Genomic DNA, 16372 nt, shown 5'->3' on the forward strand with positions numbered 1-16372 from the left:
AAATACTATGCAAGTGGGGTCTGTGCCCTAATCACACCCAATAACTTAATATTAGTTATAAAATGTCTAAGATATTTTTCACAGAGAGCTAATAATTTAGATTCGTGAGTTTTATTCCCAGAATGTCTACGCCGTCGTTAAAATACCCCCATTGCACTCTATTTGCAAAAAGTGGCCAGTGATTTTGCGGGCCTCGATTTTGGGGGTACTCAACTTTAGACATCTAAGCAGAAGTGCTGAGCAACCTCGCCTGTACTGAAGTCAATAGGAACACCTCTGAAAATGAGGTCCCTTCGAAATGTCTAAAACAGGCACCCAGAAATGGAGGGATCCCAAATCAGCAGTAATGTCTGAAAACACTGCCCTAAGCAAGGGCCTGATCCAACTCTCTGTAAATTCAATGGGAGATTTGGAATTGACTTTAACAGGAGCAGGGTTGGACCCCAAGTCCTTTCACACCGTGGGACCCTGGCAGTGCATGTGAGTGAGGCAGAGTAGAGTTGCCCCTCAGCTTGGCTTTTGCACATGGAAGGGGGGCTCCCTGCTGGCACTGGCTATGCCAGTGCAGAGGTGTATTAGCAGTGGACCTGGAGAGGGATTGTTAGATCTGCACTTATGCATTGATTGGAAAGACCTTCATGCAAGATATAAGGCAGGAGTGGTCATTACTCCAGGAGTAGTGGTCATGGAAGGCTACAGAGGGGATACATTGTAGTCCTGCAGCCTGTCTCCAATAGGGGTGTGATTTTATCCCTTGCACAGTAAAACCAGATGATGTAGGATTTGAAATTTCCCACCATGCTGAAAAAGTGAGGGATTCTTGGTAGTCACAGAAATGCACAACTGCCATTTGTGCTGTGTGCACGAGTGCTGTTTGCTAAAATGGTGGGTGCTTGCTAAAAGTAGACGTTTCCAGACCCTTAGAAATACTCTGTTTATGTCCTTAACTCTTTGGCAATGGTAAATCAATCCCTTCCATTGCTGACTGCTAAACTAAAGGATGCTTAGCATAAGGAAATTTCAGCTTCAATAGCTGTTTTTTGCTAGGTAGCGATTGTCACTAGCCATATGGGCATCTGCATCAGATTTTATCAAGTTAGTTTGAGGATATCTATTGCATTGTCAAAGCGCTGCCTTGGGAGAACCATGAAGCAGAATCAGGGGCAGCTCTAGGCATTTTGCCGCCCCAAGCACGGCAGGCAAGTTGCCTTCAGCGGCTTGCCTGCGGGAGGTCCCCGGTCCCACGGATTCGGCAGCACGCCTGCGGGAGGTCCTCCGAAGCTGCGGGACCAGCGGACCCTCCGCAGGCAAGCCACCAAAGGCAGCCTGCTTGCCGCCCTTGCGGCACCAGCAAAGCGCCCCCCGCGGCTTGCCGCCCCAAGCACAAGCTTGGCGTGCTGGGGCCTGGAGCCGCCCCTGAGCAGAATTGATCAGCTGTGTTTGTGGTCGTAAATATTTTAGTCTGTGGAAGTTCTTTAACCTCAATGATGAGAGCGGAGCCTGGGTCATTAAGGCCGCAACAATCAAGCATCAAGATTTGCAAATCCAGATATGCCTGAAGATTATGGACTATTAATGTACCTGTTGAATCGAGAGCCATCAATGCTATAGGGACTGTTTAAATGGCAGTGAATGCATGGAACTGCAGAGAACCTGGGGTCTAAATGTCCTTGGAGACTAAATATCCCTAATCTCCTAAACTGCATGACTAACCAGATGAAGAACTAGGCCGTGATGTGGCTGAAAATATTAAATGCCCCCCCAGTAATACGAAAGCTGTGAGAATGCCATATGCCCAACTAAAGCCAGGCAGTTCTTGCAGAACAAACTTGTTATATCTTGATGTTTGCATTGCCATCTAGTAGCTTTGCCCGATCTTGAAGCTGTGAACAAAGAATGGTCTCATTGGTAAGCCACTGCACTCGGACGCAGGCAGTCTGGATTCAATTCCCAGGTCTCTCAGACTCCCTGTCTGACCTTGGGTGAGTGACTAAATCTCTCTGAATTAAGTTTCCTATCTGTAAAGTGGGAATAATGATATTCCCTTACCAGTGTTTGTGAGGATAAAATCATCAATGTTGTGAAGCACTCAGATGCTACAGTAATGAGGATCATATAAGTACCTACCTAGAAAGACCTATTAGCTCCCAGCAAGTCCATCTCCCTCTCAGTTCGGAATTGTTCTTACAGAATTTTTCTCACCATTTCCCTTAGGGTACTTCGACAGCCTAATAGATCTCACTGGCAGAGGTTTTCCCTAAATCTTTCTATTCTCAATTTTATTTTTCAATTCTAGTTATACCCCCATGTGCCATGTTAAATAATCCCTCTGTATTTTGATATTTACACTTCACAAATATTAATAGACAGTTATAGCCAGGGGCGGCTCCAGACCCCAGCGCGCCAAGCGCGCGCTTGGGGCGGCATTTTGCCGGGAGGGCGGCAGGCGGCTCCAGTGGACCTTCCGCAGTCATGCCTGTGGATGCTCCACCAGAGCCGCGGGACGAGCGGACCCTTCGCAGGCACGTCTGCAAGAGGTCCCCCAGAGCCACGGGACCGGCGACAGCCAACGCGCCCCCCCCGAGGCATGCCGCCGTGCTTGGGGCAGCCAAATTCTTAAAGCCGCCCCTGGTTATAGCTGCTCCCCTTGTCTCATAACCAAGCTCTGTTTGTTTAGCTCTTTTAATCTATTATCTTTCCTAATAATTTTTTTCTTTCCTCATAAATCAGTCTCTCTAGCACCAGGAATGTTTTATGTTGCTTTTCTCTGAACTCTTCTAAGTTTGTCAACGCCTTTCTGGTAAGGTGTTGCCCAGAAATTAATACACTATTCCAGGGGTGGACACATCAGATCTGTATAGAGATGGACTTTTTGCACTATGCTCTGAATTGTATTGTCTCTGCAGAAGCAACCCCAAACTATTTTGGCTGCACTTTGGCCACTTAGTTGCAAGAATGGCTCATGAGTGCCAGTGCAGCTGTGTATAAAATAGTGTCTTTGAGACTGCTCTTACTTATGCTAGGGGCTAGACAGGCCCAAGAATAGGGAAAGTGTAAAGATGACTTGAAACTTTACCTGTTCCTTCTCCTGTAAATTCCAATGCAAGTGCACAGCACAGCCAAAACAAAACATTGAGCCTTTTGTTTCTAAACATTGCTAATAGGATGTGCAGGGACTTAATCAGACAAATGCCATTACCTTTATTTAATATGAGGCATGCACTGAAAGTGTCATGTTTTTGCTGGAACAAAAATATCTCTGTTCATTGCAAAAATCTGATATTTATGCAACCTTAAGATTGGAGGCTGATTTCTGGAAACTGAAAAGTGAGGACTGAAACCGGCACAATGTCTCTGAGAGTTCCAGGGAGCTGAGGGGAAGCATAGCCACTGCATCATCCTTGAAAAATGCTACGCACTCCCCCATGCAAAGGTCCAGCTCTGCTGGCATGTATAGAGAGGTCCTGCAGGGTCACTTTTGGAAAGGCTAGCACCAACAGCGGTGCTACATGTGTGGAGTCCTTGGGCTTATTACTGTCTGCAAGGACTGTAATTATGCTTGACCCGTCTGCAGGGATAAAGAGGTTGGCTCCTTGCATCCCTTCCTGTGTCTTGTGCAGCCATGCACAGGTGTGGTTTGATCTGGCCTAGGGTGACCAGACGTCCCAATAAAATCAGGACCGTCCCGATATTTAGGTGTTTGTCCCATGTCCCGAGATTTCGTTCCGCCAGCAGCACTCGCCTTTTTTATCTATTTATTTATTTATTTTTTGCTGCTCCACCATCAGCACTCGCCTTTTTTTTTATTTATTTCCTCTGCCGGCAGATCCCCTCTCCCCAACATGTGTCCCGATATTTTCTCCCTCTCCTCTGGTCACCCTACTCTGGCCTTCTGTTTCTCACAGACACATAGATGACTGTAGGACACTAAATCTCATGGCAGTGTATGCTGTGTCACTTACCCCAATATCAGATGAATCCTCTTCAATACTGGAAGTGGTCTCCTCTCTAATAGCCCCTTGCCAGATTTATGTTAGCCTCAGTATGAACAGCAAATCCCCTCTTTTGAACTTTCCTGAGAGTCGGCGTGTTTAAAGGGACTTCCATCTGATCTGTCCAATATACGTATCTACCATCGTTTGGGAGGCATATAGTGTGTGAAGAGCATAATAACTCTTTTCACAATACTGCTACTAAATTAACCAGGACTGCACTTCTTCAGATGGTCAGTGTCAGGTGGTCAAGAGCTCTGGTTTCTTTTTTCTGATTCTGTGTCTACTCCAGGGATCTCAAACTCGAATCACCACGAGGGCCACATGAGGACTAGTACATTGGCCCAAGGGTCGCATCACTGACACCTTTTCATATAAAGGTACAAAAAGCCCCCACCCCCCGGCCCCACCCCCACTCCACCCCTTCCCTGAGGCCCTGCCCCACCTCGGCCCACCCCGTCCCTGCCCCCATTCCAATTCCTTTCCTAAAGTCCCCACCCCAACTCCACCCATATTTCAAACCCTTCCCCAAATCCCCGCCCCTCCCCCGCTTCTTCTCCGCCTCCTCTCCCAAGCGCACAGCTCCCCGCTCCTTCCTCCTCCCTCCTGGAAAGCGCTAAGCGCCACCAAATAGCTGTTTGGCGGTGGGAAGCGCCTGGAGGTAGGCAGAGGAATGGGGATGCGGTGCACTCGGAGGAGGGGGAGGGAGGGGAGCTTGGAGGCTGTAGGAAATAACCCCGCGGGCTGCATGTTTGAGACCCCTGGTCTACTCTCTTAATTCAGAGCTGCCTCTCCCCTAGGATACGTTAGGTGCGAGTCACTCTTTCTTTAGTGTTATTTTGGCAGCTTCTGTAGCTCTTTCATTATTCATTTGCTGAGAAGTCATTTTGCTTGCCCACTAATGAGGTGCTTTCCTTCTTCTGGTGGTTCACCTCAGCTATGACAGCTATTGGCCTATGTCATAGAATCATGGAAACATAGAGTTGGAAGGGACCTCAAGAAGTCATTAGTCCATCTTCGTGCACTGAGGCATAGGCTACGTTTTCACTACCCGCCGTATCGGCGGGTAGCAATCGATTTCTCGGGGATCGATATATCGTGTCTCATCTAGACGCGATATATCGATCCCCGAATGAGCTCCTGTCGACTCCGGAACTCCACCAACCTGAACGGCGGTAGCGGAGTCTACATGGGGAGCCACGGACGTCGATCCCGCGCCATGAGGACAGTAGGTAATTCGATCTAAGATACTTCGACTTCAGCTACGTTATTCACGTAGCTGAAGTTGCGTATCTTAGATCGATTTCCCCCTGTAGTGTAGACCAGCCCATAGTTATGTCCGGCCCTTTCCTTTAATTCCCTTTAGGATTTCCAGTACAGATTGAATAACTTTACATACTATTTTATGTTGATGCAAAGAAATCAGTTTTCTTGCTCAAAACGTTAGCTCCTTTGTAAAGACCTGAGTTTTTAAAGTATTGTAGGGACCATTCCTGCATGGGGAGGGACATGAGCTCAATGATCTAACAAGCTTTTTCCATCCCCATTGTCTATGATTCTGTGATCTTCATCCATATCTGAAAGCCAAACAGAGTTAATTGCCTTGAGTGAGAGTTGTCAGTACTCAGCTTTGCTGAGGAACTGGCCTTGAATTAGGGTGACCAGATGTCCCGATTTTATAGGGACAGTCCTGATATTTGGGGCTTTGTCTTATATAGGCACCTGTTACCCCCCATCCCCTGTCCTGATTTTTCACACTTGCTGTCTGGTCACCCTACCTTGAATTTGGGAATGTGGGTGTGCTGTGGAGAATCCATGGACATTATTGCAGGTGAGAGTTTATCCAAGGCAGGCTTATTGTGCTAGAGCTGAAGCAGCTTTTGCAGCATGTTTCTGCCACTCCTTATGATTAAGGTCTGTAGGACAGTCACGTGTAACCCAGGTTTTGCCAGTTCTTGGCTGTGCTGTCAGACTTGGAAGCTGCCATATGACCGTTCTGGGTGATTGCTGCTCACCAGTCTCCAAGAACGGCCCGTTTATGAAGAAGAAAACAAACTTGCTTACCTGTGACTGGAATTCTCTAGTTCTCTGAATATATTGCCTCCAGAGAGCTTCTTTCTCTCTGACCCTACTTCAAAGTGCTGTCTGGGCAGATGGCCAGCAAATTGATGAAGAGGTCTGAAATACTCCTTCTGTAGATGCTTTTGGAGCCCCTTCGTGGCTTTCTTGAGACACTGCACCCACTAGTGGCTGTACAGATTTTGGCAGGGTTCTGAGTCCATGCACTATGATGTAAGACTTAATGATTATTGAGGCAATATATTAAAAGAGTTAAAGTAACAAGTACCTTATTTTAATCTTTTATATCACACCTCAGAATGATGCAGTGCAACTTCAAAAGACTTTCTTCTATTTTGTTTGTGTACAAAAGCATACCACATAGCATTACATTAATCAGTGCAACAAATGTAATGGTCCATGGATGCCGTGTGATGCATTTTTGAAGGGATCATGATACAGCCTTCAATTTTTAATAGGTGCAATTGACTGCAGGTGCAAATGCTAGCAGTTGGATGTATAACTGATTTGCATATACACTCAGGCAGGTGTCTAAATATTAGCATTTATGTCTTCAGTTAATACTTATATCTCAGGATCTCAAAGTGCTTGCTATCACTAATTATCACAACACTCCCCTAAGAAAAGTATTTTATGCCCATTTACCCTTTTACAGATGGCTAAACTGAGGCCAAGAGAAGTTAAATGATTTGCTCATTAAGGCCTCACAGGCATGTTCCCATAGTTCAGAATAAAACTCTGGAGCATTTCACCCCAAGGTTGGTATTGAGTCAATACAGGTGGATCTCTTCGAACTGCACCCTGCCTAAGAACTTGCCATCCATGAAGAAAAATGCTCCTTAAAATGAGCAACTATTGTCAAATCTTTGTAGCAGCAAGGACTTAACCGAGATAGTGTTTGACCTATTGGAGTAGAGTGGAAAGAGTTTGACTTTATGAAAACTTCTCTGCAGCGATCACTGAAAGAAAAATATTCTGCGCAAACTTTTTGGTATAGGATCTCATTTGTAGTAGAGTTTGCTTTAGTAGTATTATGTGCTAGCAAGAGTATGAGAAAGTAACTTTGATTCTTTAACTTTAGTGGACATCTACAGTGTTTGAATCACAAGACTTAAGGCTCTTGTATGTTTTTGGTTCTCTCCTGCACCTGACCCCTTTTAAAATGTAAGTTCCCTGAACTTAGGTGTTGTAAATTCAGAAAATTAAAAGTTCTCCAGGGTCTGTTTTAAAAAAAGCAAGATGAGAACTTTAAAAAAAAAAACTGTCCAGAGATTACGTGAGAACGTGTTTTACTGTAGTTAGAACTGCTCAACACGAAAGCTTACTAAGGAATACTTATACTAAAAATCACTCAGACAGTCCTCTTGTATTGCCATTTAGATCTATCATTCTGATTGATCACTATGTGGTTGGCTATTATTGAGCCTAATTTAACCCTATACACTCACACATCCATCTATTCTGTCTATTGTACCTGACATTCTACAAATTACTTACTCATGCAAATGATGACCTAAGGCAACCTTTTATGATATTCGTGTTTAATTATACAAATGGTTTTTGATAAATAAGATTATACATCCTTCCATATGTTTATGCGCTCCTTGATGAAAGCAAAATTTAATTTTCATGCAGATTTGTTGGAGACTGTGTTTAATAAGTGCTGAGTTTTATGTAGTCTGCAGATCAGTCTGGTTTTGGGAAGCTGACAAAATCTGTAGGCATAGTTCATAGAGACGTGCAGTTTTTAATCAGGCCTAATTCAAGCTGCTGTATTTTGAAACCTTGGAACTGAAACCACTCTCTTTGTGCTAGTATAATAAAGCAAATGTTATTGCAGAAATAAATGAATAAATTTAGAGGTGCTGACTTACCCATGCTTTTCAATGTGTTTTCTTTATATTATATTTTGGATTACTGACAGTTGTGCCAAATGATTAATTATATTAATATATTTAATAGAGTGGGGTCCTTTAAAAACTTGCCAATTGCCTTAAATCACTAAGGTCCGGCTCCTGTAGTTGGATCAGTGCAAGGGGAACTTAAATCCCATGCAGAGCCACATTGACTTAATTGGACCTATTTACAGGCAAAAAGGCATAACCCGCAGGGATACAATAGCAGGATTGGGGCTAGGTCAGTGTTTGCAGTTTGCCCTTGGAATTTGCAGTAGTGAAGGGAATGCTGCCCTCTCTTACCTTATCTTAGGTAAGAGAGGTACGTTTTCTAGGGCCTCCTCTGTATACAATATTACTTGGCAAATAAAAGTGTCTGTTCTTAAATCAGCCTTGCAGGAACCTCATGAAAATGTACTTGTCCCCCTTAATCATAATGGTGAAAAGCTGGGAATGGGTGACAGGGGATGGATGACTTGGAGTTCACTTGTTCTGTTCCTTCCCTCTGAAGCACCTGGCACTGGCCACTGTCGGAAGACAGGATATTAGGCTAGATGGACCTTTGGTCTGACCCAGTGTGGCCATTCTTCTGTTTTTAAAAATATCTTATTGCCCTCTTTAAAAAGAATTGATTTGAACCAGATGGGGGGACTAGAGAAATGTCACAAAATTGTCTTAAATTATAGTGCAGTTTCATCTTGCCACCAGTAAAGCTGTGTTAGCCCCAGCAACTCAGCCCCTCCCAGGAGTGCTCAGCATCTTGCAGGCTCAAACCCTTCACAAATTGCTCTTTGTTTTGTGTTTTCAAGGTCTGGTCAGTAAACTCCGCGGGCCGGACTCCTAGCAGCTGGGCACGCTGTAGAACAGGCCCAGCCCCTCCTGAAGGCCTCCACGCACCCATGTTCCACACTGTGGCTTCCACATTAGCTGTGGTAAACATCAGTCCCCCTCTTAAGCCAAACGGGATAGTTAGTCTCTACAGGCTGTTCTCCAATAGCACCAGAGGGACCGATGTGGTGGTGAGTGTTTATCAAGCTATTCTATTTGTATTTCCAGTTGAACTCTGGACATTTTTTTTAGGATTTTAAGTCTGTTAGCTTTTTTTCTCTACTTAGCAGCGCTCTCTTCTGGCCGAAGAAGGACTGATGGCTCCACTTAGCTAAATGTTGTGCTTCTAAAAGAATTAACCTTGACGCCAGTCTTTTCATTGTGTTATATAGTGAGAAAATGCGTGGGGGATCCAATGCAGTGTTCCTGGGAGGTTATTGATTACATTGAAATACAAACTTTCCAAAAATCTGTTTGCCCAAAAAGCTCAGATAGAAATTACAGCTGGTGACCAAAAAGCTGCTCCCTTTGGACATTACTGTGTTTTGACTTACGGATTTTAAGGCCAGGGTGGTTGCATACTTTGTATGCTACTACACAATGTTATCCCTTGGCACAGGGATAACATTGTGTAGTAGCATACAAAGTACTGGAAACACCTAGGCATATCGCAAACAGTGCGGTAATGTTATCTGGTTATCCAATGCAGAACTGAAAAGTTTATAATAACAACCCCTGTAAATGCATCTGAAAGCACTGATGAACTCTACATTGTTACTTTATAGCATTTAAGAATGTTTCAGTCCCCCGGTAGCTCAGTAAGTCCTACAACAGAATGTTACAAGAACTGGTAGAAAGAAACCAAGAGGCTGTCAGTGTGTCTCACAATTAACATGTAACAAAGGTGTGCATATGTCATGTCACTAGCATGCAATAGGAGCCCCTTCCGTGACCATCCCCATCACAACTCCAGGGGCATCTGGGAAAGGTACAGCATACAGGATGTCTAAGGATTCTCTTCTTCATCTGCTCCTTTCAGCCATATAGTAACTTCCCCTCTGCATAGCACACCCCCGCCCCCCCCCTCAAAAAAAAGATTACATGCTGTGTAGTGTCTTTTGTGGCCTGTTAGATTCCACATAGAAAGTAGAAATATCAGTGCGGGGGGAAATCATGCACCCAGTGGTTAATTGTCATCATTGTTCTTGTTTAAGCAGTTCTGGGAGCGTAATGATGTTGTTTAAAGTAGTAGCTTTTAGGTTTTAAAAATTCCATGTTCCTTTGCTTAAAATGTATAAAAAGCACTAGAAGGCCTAGGGCCTCGAGGATCTGAAAACACCCAATGACCATCTGATATGAGTCGTTTCTTTTTTTTGGTCTAAGCTGGTAACACCATCCATAGTGTCTCAGTTCTTTGCTGCACCCAGGTTGGATCTGAAGCAGGGGCGGCTCCAGGCACCAGCACGCCAAGCGCGTGCCTGCGGCAACAAGCCACAGAGGCACTCTGCCGGTTGCCGCGAGGGCGGCAGGCAGGTTGCCTTCAGCAGCATGCCTGCAGAGGGTCCGCTGGTCCCACGGCTTTGGCGGACCTCCAGCAGGCGTGCCGCTGAATCTGCGGGACCGGAGACCTCCCGCAGGCAAGCCACCGAAGGCAGCCTGCCTGCCGTGCTTGGGGCAGCAAAATACCTAGAGCCACCCTGGTCTGAAGTTTAATCTCAGTAAGTCAACTGTTTAGGCAACAGCTAGAGAGTTTGGAGTCCACGTATGTGGGACCAGAGAGGCAATCAGCTAAACAGGGGGGCCTGGCTCTAAAGGAGATGTAAGGAGCCGAGTGTGGCATGGAAATAATTGAAAAGGACAATGTAAATGGCAGATCCAGCCCCACCCTCTGGCCATGGAAGGCCCAAACATGGTGGGCTCTGTGTGGTTCTGCTGCTCAAGGAGGGTGGTGGACAGGACCAGGGGAGCCCATGGAGGGTTCCGGACCTCTTCCCTCTCCTGTGTGCTTCAGAGCTGTGCTCCATGGGCTCATCATGTTCCTTAGCATGCAAAGGCCCTTGGACTAAGGGAAGAGAAGATTTGCACTTTGCAATCTAATGTCCATTCCCCCATATACCAAGAGAGACTCATCAGACGAGGGGATCACTGCAGGCTTCAGTGAGTTTGTGGAGCATCTCTGTTTCTTCTCTGAGGGCTGTTACAAGACAGCATCCAGCCAATAGCCAGAAAACTAGGTAACTTCGCTAAGTCAGGAAATCTGCATTGTTTAGCTGGGCTTGAAAACAAAAAACAGGAGTGACCACAGACCTTGGGCCAGGGTAGGAGGTTGTGAAGAGTACCCGGAGCCATACTGCACAAACCAAGGAAAAATGCCACACAAGACTGAATAAAGTAAGGCTGATATTATCAGCTTTCAAGTGCTATGCAATTTAGTGGCAAATGGGAACCTCCATGCTTCACACACCTCATTTCTTGTGCTCAACTTCCTCCATGTCTTTGTGTCTGTGTCACCATCTGTCAAGGCTTAACTCTGTTCACCTTTTATAGTAGTATGTGCTCCAGTCTAATCTGGCATGGAAGTGGCTGGGAACACCGTCTTCCTTGCTCATCGTTCCTGTCTGTGAGCGTGAGTCATCTGCTGTTTGCTGATTGCATGGCTAGTCCTTATCCCTCTTACGATGATCAGCTGGGTCCATATCTACTTCAGCCTGCATGTTCTTGTCACTACCCTTTCATCTCTCCGTTGTCTTTCTCTTCTCATCCCCTCAGACCTGCCGTGTGGCTGCTGTGCCTGCAGGGGTGCCTTGCTTCCCCATCACTGAGTGGCAGGCGTTATCAAACTCTGACTTTGTGTGCTTTCTGTCTTGCCTTGATGCTCTGTTTCCTTGCTGTCCACCTTGGGACTCTGTGGCCTGTGCCATTTGCCTTGCTTAATCACCACAGCAGGTGGTTACTGTGATTGAAATTGCTTTTTTCTACATGCTGTTTGATTTCTTTGGATCTGGAGACCATACCGACAGATGATTGCAGCGAATTGGAGAAACAGCAGCTCCAGGAAGCAGCATGGTTTGCTTTTTTCTTAGTTATTTTCTGCCATAACTTTCCACACAGTTCTTATCCACACACATTTCTTTGTGCTATTTAATTCAGTTTCTCTTTAAAGGTTGATGGATTCAGTTTTGCTGAGAGGGTTTCCTGTGGGCTGAAATGGAGGACATATCCCTTCTGTGCCACTTGTGCAGGATATTAGGGCCACTGTGTATGCAAAGATCTCCTGGACATTCATAGAATCACAGAAGATTAGAATTGGAAGAGACCTCAGGATGTCATCTAGTCCAGCCCCCTGCTCAAAGCCGGACCAACCCCAACTAAATCATCCCAGCCAGAGCTTTGTCAAGCCGGGCCTTAAAAACCTCTGAGGATGGAGATTCCAGCACCTCCCTAGGTGACCCATTCCAGTGCTTCACCACCCTCCTAGTGAAATAGTGTTTCCTTATATCCAACCTAGACCTCCCCCACTGCAACTTGAGACCATCGCTCCTCGTTCTATCATCTGCCTGTCATCCTTTGACAATGCCCACCAACTTTTCAGGGGCAGCAGTGTGATCCTTATAACGCTGCACGTAGGGATGTAGAGGTGTTTGTGCATAGCTGCTTCACGAGTGCAGTCCATCACAGGACTTAAACAATGTACAGGCCCACTGCACTGGGTGAATTTCACCCTCTATGACTAGATAATGAAAGATAAGGTCAAATCTAGATTCCCTGGTAACACCAACTCAAAGATCCTACCACTTAGAACATTTAATGAATCAGACTTAGCATTTACAGTCCCCTGTGCTGTGTGAAGTTCTCTCTTGCCTTTTACAGTTGTCTGAAGGGACTGCCATCCAGCAAACAATACATGGACTTAAACCTTTCACCACCTACTCTGTTGGTGTAGAGGCCTGCACATGTTTCAACTGTTGCACCAAAGGACCAATCGCCCAACTAACCACTCAACCAGCACCACCCTCTCAACAGCCCCCTCCACATATACATACCATAACCTCAAGAACAGCTTTTTTCCAATGGAATGCACCTCGGTCACCGAATGGCATTGTGGAAAGGTAAGATTCACAATCTGATTTAGATTTTCAAAGCCAGCTAACAGATTTAGACACACAATTTCCATTTAGATCATTGGGAGTTGTGTGGCTAAGTCCCCTAGTCATTTTAGATAATCTCATGCCCTGTTTTTAGTATTCTTTTATATATTTGTAAATGATGATGATGATCTCCAAATTGTTGTACATTCCATGCAGAAGAAATCCTCCCAACAGGTGCTTGCCGTCCTTGGGTATCTTCTCTCAAGCAAAACATTGTATAGGTAGAGGAACCTTGCAGTGTGTCCTAAATGTTAATAAACTTGGATTTTGCTGGAGCAATAAGGGAAGTGAATTCTGGAGTCAGGGTCCTCGATGGAAAACTTCCTATCTCTGCCACTCACATAGAGAGAGACTGTTAGCAAAAGCCATAGAAATCAACTGTTGTGAGGTGGGGAAAAGCAGTGCTCTCTGGACTAGACAGGACCAAAGCACAGAGGGTTTTATAAATCAAAGTCAACACCTTCATTTGCACCTTGAAGCCAATCAGCTGCCAGTGCAGTCTATGGAGAGCAAGTGTAAATTTTTCCATGCAGGAAGCCAACTCAATAAGGGCCCGTTCCTATCCTATTTGCGTCATTAGGAGTTTTTCCACTGAGTTCACTGAGTAGAGGATCAAGCCCTAAGCAGGCAGCAGCACTTGATGCTTCTGAGTGGTTTTCGTTGGTAGCCTCAGACAAAGTGCACTGTACTATTCTAAATTAGTCTGAGTGTACTCACACCAAAAACCGGACGAGTCTATTGTGTATTTTGGATAGAAATGGCAGGTTCACGTACAATATCCTGTATTGCCCCACTCCCCAAATGCCCTGCAGCAAACTTAGCTAGGCACAGGTAGGGTGACCAGATGTCCTGATTTTATAGGGACAGTCTTGATTTTTGAGTCTTTTTTTAATATAGGCTCCTATTACCCCCCACCCCGTCCTGATTTTTCACACTTGCTCTCTGATCACCCTAGGCACAGGGGACTGGAGGAAGTGGGTGCTGGTGCAAGAGCCACATGAACAGCTTTACATTTAATTTGGGTTTAAGCAGGTTTTCCGCTGACAGAATGGCAGCCGTTTTTTGCTGCTCATTAATTCATGTTTCATTGATGGTTAAAGATGATTTTTCACTGGTTCTTAATGAGGCAAGTGCAATCGTGCACCAACAAATAGTTGCACTTGCTGTTTTGCAACACCAATAAGTTGAGAGAGTAACTGGCATCACAGATATAGATATCTTATAAATACCAAGGTAGGTAGCTAGATCTAACTACGGTATTTAATTTGCAGGCACAAGCAGTTAGATGTGAGTACATCCACAGTTTCGTTGTAGGCACAAAATTGCAGGTGTTTGTGAGCATGGGATTAGAGGTCATCACCCTAAAATCAGGACCAAAGCATTAGAGATTGAAAGGGATTTAGAGTGCCCAAAAGCAATGAAGCTGAGGTCCATCCTATTAACTAGTAACCAGATATCTAGCAGCCAGAGTGAAACAGTGCTCATTGATCGTTTGTTTGTTCCTCTGATAAGACTTTCATCAAAATGTCAATCTTTTTCTCCAGCTATGAACTCCACATGTATACTGCTTGCCCTCCACATTTACAAACACAGGCAAAGACCTGTAACCCTGGACCAATTGAAGTGAAGTATACAGGTAAAGAGCAGAATTCCAATGTGAGTGATCTTCAGCCTTACACAATCTACAACGTGAGAGTGGTGTCTTACAATTCTGTAGGCAGCAGTGCTTCAGACTGGACCAGCTTTACTACCAAGAAGGAGTGTGAGTATACAGTGACCAGAAAGAGCAATTCATGAGTCTGAAATACCCATCTTTCTAGGCTGTGGAACTGTATAGCTCCAGAAAAAACATGTGGATCGTTTAGTCTGTTCCCATCCATTTCACAGAACTAACTACATCATTCCCACTAGCATCCTTCCAAAACTGTTCTTAACATCTCCAGTAATTATGTCTCAGCCACCCACTCCTGGGAAGTCTAAGCCACTGTTTGATTGCTCTTCCTGTTCAGAACTGCTTTCCTGGCATCTAGCCTAACCTTTTCTTTTCTTAGTTTAAGCTCCTTGTCCTTCCATTATTAATTCTGTTCAGTGGGAAGTATTAAGTATGTCATATTTTTCATTAATGCATCCTAACAAGGCAACAGTTAATAAAAAGAAATATGCCCAGTAAAGTGGTAGGCAGGGTGTAATAATGATTGGAGCAAACAAAATAAAGGTGGCACAGAAATTTTAGAAGAGGACTGTGTGGGTTTTTTGGGGCCTGATTCTGCAGGCTTTGTGCAGGCAAAACTTCCTCTGAAGTTCACAGGATTTTGCCTGCAGTAGTGCTTTTAGAATTGGGCCATTCATGAGGTCTAGCATCTTTAAAAATGAAGTGAAGAATTCCTTATTATTAATCATTCGTATACAGTGCTATAGGCATTCTTGGAGGTTTATGTAGCAATTTAATACCATAGACATTGTGCTTACAGTCTAGGTTATTCTATGCTGAATTTGTAGTAGTTTAACATCTTCCTAAAAATGGGGGGGAGGGTTGTTGGGGTTTTGGGTTGGTGGTTTGTTTGCTTGTTTGTAAGTATAGGATCATATCCAGAATATTCACATAATGAATATGGTGGGTATTTTGCCCTAGCAATCTATACGCTTTAACATGGCAGAGTAAATTTCCTTGGCATACTCTGGCCCAAAAAACGTATAAAATCACATCTCTAAAAAAAAAAATCCTGTTTACATCAATAGTAACTCAGTATGTAAATTATTAAAACCTAATCCAATAAATCATAAAACTTCTATACAATTCCACTAATGTGTTGCAATAAAGTTCAAGGAACTTCACAGTGGTCCTTATGGTGCACACTACAGCCATTCTGAACTCCACAGTGACACTGGAGATTGAATTTACATTCCCTTCCTCCAGAAGCATAGATTTCCGCCTCTTGAGCTAAAGGAGAATCTCCCTTAGCTCTCAGCAGTACAGAGCCTCTGATACTCAACTGAACAGTACTGATTTGATCTAGTAGAGAGCAGTGCTATGCATTAGTAAGTTAATTGCAATATTGATGTATTCCACATCAACCCCTCCAAGCCACTAAAATCTTTGCATTCACTGTGGTTCATTGTGTCTCCTTCATTAGGAAGACCTAAAACGTTTCATTAAAAAAGGAGGCAATGGTTTATGGGCATTCTTTGTTGTAAGTACAGTGCCAAAAGCATAACAAATGAACATGTCTGCCTCACGTACGTGAAGTTGCTTTCATCGAAGACAATATTTGGGAACTGGGACTTGATGATATACTAATGTACTGCACTACTGATTGATTAGTCAGGGCAGTGAATTATTGTACTTGAATTGCTGTTTGTAAGGCTTTTTAACTATCTCTGAAAATAAACTAATGGTTCAAGAAAAAGCTTTAAAAATGAATGGATGCCA

At 44.4% G+C, this 16372-nt stretch overlaps 1 protein-coding gene across 1 annotated transcript in view; it reads left to right on the forward strand.

Moving 5' to 3' along the window:
• USH2A (usherin) overlaps positions 1-16372 on the forward strand; it is a 577940-nt gene that overhangs the window by 547650 nt on the left and 13918 nt on the right. Inside the window, exons 65-67 of the mRNA XM_039530373.1 lie at positions 8776-8985; positions 12665-12903; positions 14487-14704. Of these exons, the coding sequence (XP_039386307.1) occupies positions 8776-8985; positions 12665-12903; positions 14487-14704 (667 nt within the window). The remainder of the gene's footprint in view (positions 1-8775; positions 8986-12664; positions 12904-14486; positions 14705-16372) is intronic.

The sequence above is a fragment of the Mauremys reevesii genome, linkage group 3 (assembly GCF_016161935.1).
Source record: "Mauremys reevesii isolate NIE-2019 linkage group 3, ASM1616193v1, whole genome shotgun sequence".
NCBI lineage: Eukaryota > Metazoa > Chordata > Testudines > Geoemydidae > Mauremys > Mauremys reevesii.